At 45.4% G+C, this 10056-nt stretch overlaps 1 protein-coding gene across 7 annotated transcripts in view; it reads left to right on the forward strand.

Moving 5' to 3' along the window:
- Positions 1-10056, forward strand: part of TMCC1 (transmembrane and coiled-coil domain family 1) — a 209140-nt gene that overhangs the window by 193897 nt on the left and 5187 nt on the right. For all 7 annotated transcript variants that reach the window (XM_019504649.1, XM_019504648.1, XM_019504651.1 and 4 more), the window contains 2 exons: positions 258-1180; positions 8369-8504. In XM_019504649.1, coding sequence (XP_019360194.1) covers positions 258-1180; positions 8369-8504 — 1059 coding nt within the window. The remainder of the gene's footprint in view (positions 1-257; positions 1181-8368; positions 8505-10056) is intronic.

Genomic DNA, 10056 nt, shown 5'->3' on the forward strand with positions numbered 1-10056 from the left:
TTGACCCTCATCTTTCTAGATGCTCATAAAGTGTATATGGGCTCTCAAATGCCTCATGGAAGGATGGAAATGTAAGAGTAATAGGAGTAAGACAGGGGATGTGATGGAAAATGCTGACTTTAAAAATCAAGGTAGCAGATTATGTTGCAGATTTTATGTCCGTTTCCCCCCCCCCCCCCCCCCCCCCATGACCTAGACGGCTTTCTAGATTGCCAAAGCAAGGGTATAACCTTCATATTTTCTCTCCTTTTGCGTAGATTGAGCGGCTGGAAGTGAGCAGCCTAGCACAGACCTCCAGCGCAGTGGCCTCAAGCACTGATGGCAGCATCAATGCTGACTCTGTGGATGGGACCCTAGATCCTCAGCGGACAAAGGTGGCTATCACTCACCTACAGCAGAAAATACTGAAGCTGACAGAGCAGATCAAAATTGAGCAGACTGCCCGGGATGACAATGTGGCGGAGTACCTGAAGCTAGCTAACAATGCTGACAAGCAGCAGAGCGCCCGCATCAAGCAGGTGTTTGAGAAGAAGAACCAGAAATCGGCCCAGACCATCCTGCAGCTGCAGAAGAAACTAGAACACTACCACCGGAAGCTCCGGGAAATCGAGCAGAATGGCATCCCACGGCAGCCAAAGGATGTCTTCAGGGATATGCATCAGGGCTTGAAGGATGTGGGGGCTAAGGTAACTGGTTTTAGTGAAGGGGTAGTGGACAGTGTTAAAGGTGGGCTTTCCAGTTTCTCCCAAGCAACACATTCGGCAGCAGGAGCCGTGGTATCCAAACCTCGGGAGATTGCCTCCCTGATAAGGAACAAGTTTGGGAGTGCGGACAATATTGCTAATCTGAAGGACTCCCTGGAAGAAGGGCAGGAGGATGGGAAGACTCTGGGTATTCAGAACTTTCAGTCAAGCCCAAAATACGGCAGTGAAGAGGACTGCTCCAGTGCCACATCAGGCTCTGTGGGAGCCAACAGCACCACAGGAGGCCCAGTGGGAGCTTCCAGCTCCAAAACAAATACTCTGGATATGCAGAGCTCAGGGTTTGATGCAATACTACACGAGATTCAAGACATCCGAGACACACAGGCAAGACTGGAAGAATCCTTTGAGAGCCTTAAGGTTCACTATCAGCGGGATTATTCGTTAATAATGCAGACTCTGCAGGAAGAACGGTACAGGTAAGCATGTCATTCAGTAGCCCCCATATTAACTGCTCCAAGTCAGAGCAATGCAGATCTCAAAAGATTCAGCAGACTATGGACACTAACTTTTTTTAATTCATGTGTGAAACTCCTTAGTCTTCTCAGACCTTGTAACACAACTTTAACTGGTGTCCTCTGCCACTTCACTGTTCACCCACTTTCAGAACAAGAAGGGAGTAACAAAGAAGGGCCTGGCCACGGAGCTGCAATTCTCAGGTAAGAAGTTAACCAGAGAAGGTTTTGAGACCTCATGGGAAGGAATGCCCCCCTCAGCTGTCATCACAGTACTCCTGTTCTTCCAGGTAGGGAAAGGAAGAGCACGTGCAGCTCTGCCCTGATTCATCTCCCTCTGTCCATGCAGGCCTAGACCTGCTTCTGGCTAGAAAAGTGGGGAGCAGAGACCTGACTCATCTCCCTTTAGTATCTAGCCCTTTTCCCAACATGTCCAGGGACTCTCCCTGAAGATGTCCTCTGCCAGTATAGTCTAAGGCTAGAAGTCTTAGCCCTTGTCAGCTCCACAGTGACAGAGGACACTCAAATCTTAGCAGCCACTCCATGCTACACCTGCCACAGGAAGAACATGGCTGTGGAAACAGTTTGCCTGTAGCTGACCTAGCCAATGTTTCTCACACGGCAGGAAGCAGCAAGAAGGTGGAGTTGCTTCAATGGCAGCAGTTCCTCATCTCTCAGAGCCTTCAGCTCCACAGAGTAGCTGTCAGCAGGGGGGACAGAGGGGATCAGAGCAGAGCTCCATATACTTCAGTGTATTGCTGTCCCTTTTGCAGCACCTTCCCCAGCCAGTCCCAGGGGTACAGAGACAAGGAACCTGTACTCCTCCATCTAGGATGCTTTATATCTGTGGTAGGCTGCCCCTACCAGAGCCACGCTCTCTCTTCATCTGAACAGTTTGCCCTCCCATCAAATAGGGAAGCCTGTACTTATCCCCACCAGCCTTTTTTGTGGCTGTGTATAGGCCAGTCCTTACTAGCCACCCAGGCACCACTGCCCAAACCCGATGGGATTCTGGGACTGCGCCCTCCCTCCCTCTTGAAATACAAGGGAGTGGAGTAATGGCAGGCAGGCATTGTTTATGGGGTATGTTCAGCAACACTTGAGTCAGGGTGTCCAGAGCAACCTGGGCTTGGCCATGCTGTGCTCCACAGCAGGACACAGGGGTTGTGGTGTATAGTGTAGCCCTTGCTGTGCTCAACTCACTGAGAGAAGTTGCTGCCACAGCCCTGGAAGAGTCCTGCAGGGTTTGGGCTACTGTGATCTGGTAGAAGATGGTGAGCTTGGTGTGTCTGCAAACCCGGCATCCCCAGGCCAGGCTAGGGTCAGTTTCTAGTCCTGTTCTGGGGTGATCAGGCCTTTAAAGTGACACCAGAGCCCAGCCCAGCAATGTGCTTTTCACCTCAGTCCCTTACCAGGGTTGTGGAATCTGATTTCTGTTCCACCTTGGAGAGAGGTTCTGCTTGTTTGTTACTGCTTCGGTTTCTCACTTGTCATCTGTTATGGAACCACATACACGCTATAACGCTACCAAAATGACAGCCTGACATGCATCATCAGAGACCCCAGGGGACTGTTGCATTGTTTTGAAATGATTTAACAAAGTTCAAAGTTTATTCAGTTTAATGAATCTCACAGAGAAGGTAAAAACCTTTTTACCTTCCAGTGGGGCAGTGGGCACAAGGTATACTCCAAAATCAGCTTAAGAAACCAACTTTCGAGAAGACTCATCTTTTGGTTTTTAAGTATGCATGGATCTGAGAGTGATTGGAGAAAATAAGGTAGCAAGAAGACTTGGGAAGGGTCACCCCAAATGAAATAAAGATGTGAATTCAAAGTGGGTTAGTCAAACCCCTTTTGTGGACACATTCAGAATGAAAATGGCTCTGCCTAGTTTAGCCTACTCCCATTATAACTTGTACCTGGTTCAGATACATTTTGCTGAGCGTCCCCATGTAGACAGCCCCTCAGAAATGACCAGTTAACCGCACGTGGCAGTATCTGATCACCTGCAAGGACCTTGGACTAACTTGTGGCAAAACAGGACTAGCTTGCAGTATTTCTGATTACTGAAGATATCGCTTGGTTGATTTCCCCCCCCCAATGCATTGGAGATAAAGCAAGTGTTCCTGTAAGATGAGAAAACTGAAGCAGATATCTTAGTAATTTGCCCAGGACCAGAGAGGAAATCAGTGCTGAGATACAGAACTGCTAGCCCATTCTTATCTATATTTCTCTTATGGAAAAACTGTTTCTCGGGGAAGAGAGAAACCAAGAGATTGCAGTTTGATTTGTCAGGCCAGGGATTCGTGTTAGACACAGCTGGTTGTTTCTAGGAATCCTTCAGAAACCAGCAGCATGTGCAGCTGTTCTAACGTGCAGTGCGAGACCTGCCTGCTGCTGCCCTGGGAGCACATCAGCCCTAGTACCTTAAGGGAGAACTAGCTCCTTAACTATTTTTTCCCCCACTGAATCTGTGCAGTGTGCATCCAGAGTCTTCTCCTTTTGTGCATGTGCCGAGCTTCTGCTTTGCGTTGGCTCCATCTCTGTCTCACCACCGTTGCCTGCCCTGTGGGCTTTCCATGACCTGCCTGGTTCCCACCCTCCATACAGCTCTTGACTATCACTCAGCATGGCTTCTCTTGTACTAAGTAGCTCTGGGGGAGTTGCCAGTGCAGTCACTCCAGTTCTTCCTGTATCTGCCTCCCTTCCCCCTCCCCTGCACTGCAGGTTGTTCCAGCTGTCCTAGTGACACAGTGCCAAAGCTGTACAAGAGCCTCTGCTACCTGCCCATTGGCTAGCTGATATGGCCCCAGACAGTTTAACCACTCCTCCTGGAGCTGAATCGTGGAGGAAGGAAGATCCTAGTCTGGGCTTTTTGCAGTCTTTGTGAATTTTTTTTTCCCAATTTGGAACAAACTCCAAAATAGCCTGTTGCTTATCTCACCCTTTGAAAGGTGGCAGCTGCTTACTGATAGCAGCAGGGACTTTATGTGCTGTCCAGAAACCAAAATAAAGTTCCCACTGAGTATTTTCATGTTTCTTGTCCCATTAGAAACCTGCTTTCACACAGTGAAAGTATGAGCTCACAGGTTTGGAATGGATCCAGTTTGAGGCTTGCCTTTTTTTGTTTCTCCTTTTAAACCACCATTATTGGAAAGTGTAGTCAGATCTCACAGGATCAGTTGTGAGGGACCCATCGGGCAAAACTCTACCATCTGACACCTTTAATTTTTCTGGATAGTTAGTGGTTATATATACTTGTTTTAATAGCACTCTTTTTATTTAAAATACTGCTTGATCGGTTACCCTTTCAAGCAGAGAACTGTCAGGACAGACTTTCAGTGGTGTCTCATGTGGCATAAGTAACTTCAGGGCAATAAAAACCTCATCGTCAATTAAAAAATCATCATCCCCTGGCAAGCAGGTACTAAAATGTTTGTGCCCAGGTGTGGACACTTGTGCTTGGAGCTGAAAGTACGTGTTGGGACAGAAAGTAGGACATGCTGTCTTTGGAGCAGCACTGTGTGCCTCTGTGTACCATGAAGGTATAAGTCTTTTGACGCATTGCAAATCTTGTTGCTTTTAGCTGCCATTCTTCTGTTGAAAGCAGCCAGTTAGCAGAAGAAATGTACTTGGATGACAATGAAGTGAAAAGAACTATGGGAACAAGTGATGATAAGGGTACAGTGAAAAATGAGATACCTGTCAAGAGGTGCATGTGGAAAGGTAGATTTAGCGCTCGCTTCACATTGTGCTTAAAGATCTGTCAGCATCAGTTTGGAACGGCTGATTCAGCCCAACTGGGCAAAGCATTCAGAGCTGATAAAATGTCTGATAATATCCCTACTATTATGTGTTCTGCGTTGGGCTTACATTTTTCAGCTATTAGTTTAAAAATACATCGGGCATCTTAAAAATGATGCTGTTTCTTTCCATGTCCCTCTGCAAGGTTGCCGTGCAGTATTACCCCAGTTAAACAGACCTCAGAAGGAGTGGGAAACAAATATATAACGCATGCACTCTAGAAATCCCAAATTTCCCAAATTTGTTTAGAAAACGTGATGGCATTGTTGTTTGACATTCTGTATCGCAGAACTTTCCAGGACTGGACACAAGAACTGCACCCGCTACAAAAGAGGGTAACGTCCATCCTTGGTGTCGTGGGATGTTATTCCTACCTGGGCTGGGTTGGTCACTCCTCCATTACTGAAAACATCTCATCCTACAGTTCCTCTCAATTTCAACCTGTTTAATTTGGAGGGGACCGTGCACATTTGAACAGGGTGGGGGAGAGGGAGGGAGGAGAAGAACGGGACACTTTATGCTCAGCAGGTAAGAAGACATGCCAGCTCTCAGGACCTGCTCAGAGGTTAGGAATGTTAAATAGCCCCAGCAGAGCTGGTTGCGAGCAGGTGAAGCACTTGCAGATGCCCAGTGAATGCAGATTATCACGTGGCCACATTACACAGGTGGCTGTGTGTGTGGTGTCACTCTCTCACATGTGTGGTGTGTGTGTGTGTGCATAGCCCTGGTCTCTCTTTCCAGAGGTCTTATCTTTTCCGTTTTGATGTCATTTGCTGTGGTAATAGTGCCTAATCTAAACTGTCCCACTTTTTTCCTCAAAACCCTGCCTTCCAATCCTGTGCTTTATCACAAAACCAACTTTTCATCTCAAATATGATGGACCAAAAAAAACCCCAGCCTCTTTAATTCTTTGAACTCATAGATGTTAAAGAGTAAAAAGAAGACAAACTAAACTTAATACCCAAAAGTAAATAGGAAATCTGTCTCTACTGGCAAATGCTGAGTTGTGGTATGGGCTCAAGTCAGCCTGCACAAGCCATGGCTGGCTGATGTAATGGGGCAAGCAGCCGTTGCGGCCAGGCAAGTGGGGTGAAGTTGTTGCTGATTGTGGAATAAACCAGCAGCCCTGGCCAGCATTCCTGGCTCTGGGAGGCACTGTGCCAGCTTCTTTGCTCTAATCCGTGTTATGCCCAAATGCTTTAATTTGGATTTGAAGAGTGTCCTTACGTTTCCTGTAAATTGAAGTATGTACTGAAGTTACCCAAATCCGTTGTTTGCTGTAACAGAACAGGATTGAAGCTTCTTGGCAACCACTGTTTTATGGAGACTGTGGGGATAGGGATAAAGGCATAATCACACTATTTTCATGAACATGCAAGTCCCTTGGGTGTAATAATAAATTCTTGGAAAAGTTAGATTTGAAATGTATTAACATATTAACTGTTTTTCCTCTAATCTTTATCCTGCGTGTAGCACTTTTTGTAGGTTTAGTTCTGAACTGTGCTTTGGTTGCTGGCAGGTTTTTATTAAGAATCTTTTTGAATTCAGGATCTGGAGGGGGAAGTAGGATAAGAAATGGCTATATTAAATAGCTGGTCGGCCATTGCATAGTTTGATTTCCTAGTGCTGACACATGGAGTCTGTTGTTTTTTTGGTTTGTGGTTTTTTGTTTGGTTTTTTCCCCTTAGCTGCATCCCATGCTCTGTCTTGATTGCAGAGATGCTTTGGAAGTTTTGGGAATGAACAGCATCAGTTAGTGATGTCCTTTTTCAACGCAACTGGATGGCCAAGTTGATTGCTGTTGTTTTACAGTCTGACATACCACCTCTTTTCTAGTTCATAGCCAAAACAATCGTCAAAGAGTTGGACTTAAGTAAAGTGCTGCTCTGTAGTAAATATTCATTCTCTTATTTTTTTCAATGAAAACAAAATGCACATTAAAGAGAGCTCAGGTCTAGGAACTAAAGGATTGTCAGCCAGTCGCATGGAAAACATCAAGTAACTCTGCAAGAAAAATATAGGATTTGTACTTTGTCTTGTGTCTATTTAAACGTTAGCTGTTCAAATGAAGGCTAATAGTTGAGGATTGCTTCCTGTACATTTATTTATATGGAACCAGAGAAGAATTGTACTTAAAACAAGATGAGTCTTCATTTTAGTTTTTCCCTCCAGATTTTTCAGTGGTTTGTTAGCATTGTTGGTACAAATGGTGAGAGCCTAACTGAACATTTTTGCCGTGTTTTTTAAGATTGGTTTTGAATAGAGTTAGATAATGTGGTGGTGAAAACGCCAACAGCAGCAGTAGCCGGGTCTGCGCTTGGGTACCCACCAAAGCTACTGCTTGTAGCTGAACAAATGGTAGGATCCTTTAATCTAGACAGTGCCTAGTTTACTATATCTAGACACTTGGACTAGTCTCTTAAGTAAACGGAAGTACAGAGAGGCTAACAGAAACTCTATAAATACTTAACCAATTTTGAGGGGGTGTTGAAACCTCATTGCTTGTAAAAGCACTTGGAGATCCTTGGATGAAGAGGTTGTGTGGAGACATACTTGACAAAGTTAAAATGACATTATGGGATTAGCACTGAGCGGTTACCTGAAGCATTGTTAATAAAATAAGAGTTTTTTTCCTTCACCCTAAAAATAATCCTTATGCTTCAAATCTTTGTCCCTGAAGTAAGGATCACTTGCGGTCCATTCACCCCTAGAAAGATAAAGAAGTGAGCCTGCAGGCACATGATTAATGTGCTTTTGTCATAAATAACAGAACATGGTAATTTTGTGAGTTGGACTGAATCATTCACAGAAGGTAAAGGCTAAAAAAAACCCCATTCAGGTGACCTTTCCACATAATGAGTCAATACTAGACAAGACTGTCACATTCTCTGTCTGCCTGAGAGATTGGTCATCTAATTACTGTATCATTTTCCTGCCTGTTGCTGATCCAAGTAGAACTGAAAATACCTGTTGTTTGGTGCTCGGCAAGCGCTCAGCTTGGTGGTTTAATGCACACGAGGTGGAGGAAGGTGATACAAATGATCTTCCTAACTCTCTGTCCTTGATTTCCTATGTCTCGCCTTGGAAGAGGTCTTTAGCCTCTCTGTGCATATGTCCCCAAAACTATCTACCTTTTCCTGTCTCACAGGTAGGGCTTACCTCTCCCACAGTGGGGAGGCCTAGTTCTCTGAGATAAGCAGAAGGGCTAGGGACACGCACAGCATCTTAATGCTACTGGTCATGTTGTCTTTGAAAAACACCTCGACCATTCACCTTGAGATTGTTGATGTAGTTCTGCTGACCCATTCTCATTAACACACCCCCTCCCTTGACATTTCTCATTTCTAGATGTGAACGACTTGAAGAGCAGCTGAATGATCTGACAGAGCTCCACCAGAATGAGATCCTCAATCTAAAGCAGGAGCTGGCCAGCATGGAGGAGAAAATTGCCTATCAGTCTTATGAGCGAGCCCGAGACATCCAGGTTGGTGAAAGAGGCTGAAGCAATTAGGTCACCTCCTTGTCAAAGGACACGATGGCAATAGCAGTTCCCCCTGCCTCCGAAATGCTTTCTTGAGTCCATGTTTGCATATTAGCCCTTGCTTTCCTGCATAGTTTTGTAGACCTTCCAAGTGGTCTTGATCTGCCTTTAGTTCTTAAGTTGTTTCTCTAATTCAGTCCTGAGGCAAGGGAAGCCAGTGTGTGTTTGCTAGCTATACGGGCAAAGCTGTCTAAGCGTCTGTTCAGAGGAGCCTGTCAGCTGTCCCACAGTGGGATTTGTATTTGTAGGGTAAAGTCAAGTGGGAGCATTTTTCCATCTTTGGTAGTGGCTATATCATAGGCTTCTGTGCAAGCATTGGGAACTATTAGACTGGGACATATGAGGCTTTTACAGCAATATTCCCAGGAGACTGGTTGCAGGATTTGTGTGCATGTCTCACTCATTTTAGAGCAACTGACAGAAATGTTTTGATGGAAAAACAGTAGCTGGCTTTGTGCATCCTCTGTGTTGAGGCAGGAAACAATCCATTCTGCTGTTCGTGCCCAAATAAAGAGGTATTTTTAAGAGAGAAGTTGCCCTCGGTATGCAAAGTATCTAAAATCCAATAGGCTTTGAAAGCAGGGATTTGTAGAGTTGCAGGGGTTTTTACAGACACAGATCTGTAAAAATACCTGGGATTTGACTAAACCTTATGAAGGCCCAGTTAGGAACAGACCCATAATCTATTTTAAATCCTTGTTGTGTTAGTTTAAGCAGGCTTCTCTGTTCTGCTGAGATGACTTGCAGTATTTATAGAGTGTGCTGAGAATTTTAGGTCAGAGTGCTTTGTCTTTCCCTTCTTAATGAAGAGTTTTTTTGCCAGGTGCTTTCCTTTTGGTTATGCCTCTAGACTTGGCTGTGGAGCTGGCCAGGTTACCGTCCTTTCAGGTTTCCTGCTAATCAGTTTTGCCTAAAGCTGTCAAGTAATGTTCTTTATGGGAAAGTCCCCAAGCTCTGTTGATCTCCACAGCCTGGGTGGCGTTTTCTGTAGTGGCAGGTAAATGCAACATGTACCAATGACCTTTATTATGTTAGATAAATGTTTGAGGGCGGCAGTGTCATGGCCCTTGCTAGGATATGCATCGGGCTGCCACTTTTTGAGCGTACTGCAGTGCCTGTATTGCACACCCCTTTTAGTTGCACCAGGGTCCAGAGGTTAAACTGAGGTTGGGATTGATCAGTAACCTTTTTTCAGCTTCCATTTTTGGAGCACTTCTCATGCTCCAGTCAAATCGATCCTGCAGTGCCACTCTGGGAGTTTCCCTGCATGGAAGAGAGCTGTGGTTAACTTGGATAAATGGGAAGTGGCATTTTTAATTCACGTTCTAGAGAATAGGGATCAAACAAAGTTGTAATCAGAATCCATTTTTCCAGGTGGCTGCACTAGTGGCTGCTCTCTGGTCTGCCCAGCGAGGCAGGGTACTTGACCTCAAATTTCATTTTGGCCTAAATGAGGGGTTGTTCCACTGTCCTGATGGGGGGGGGGGGGGGGCCC

This window comes from Gavialis gangeticus, unplaced genomic scaffold (assembly GCF_001723915.1).
Source record: "Gavialis gangeticus isolate Ggan-Ray unplaced genomic scaffold, GavGan_comp1, whole genome shotgun sequence".
NCBI classification, from domain to species: Eukaryota; Metazoa; Chordata; order Crocodylia; family Gavialidae; genus Gavialis; species Gavialis gangeticus.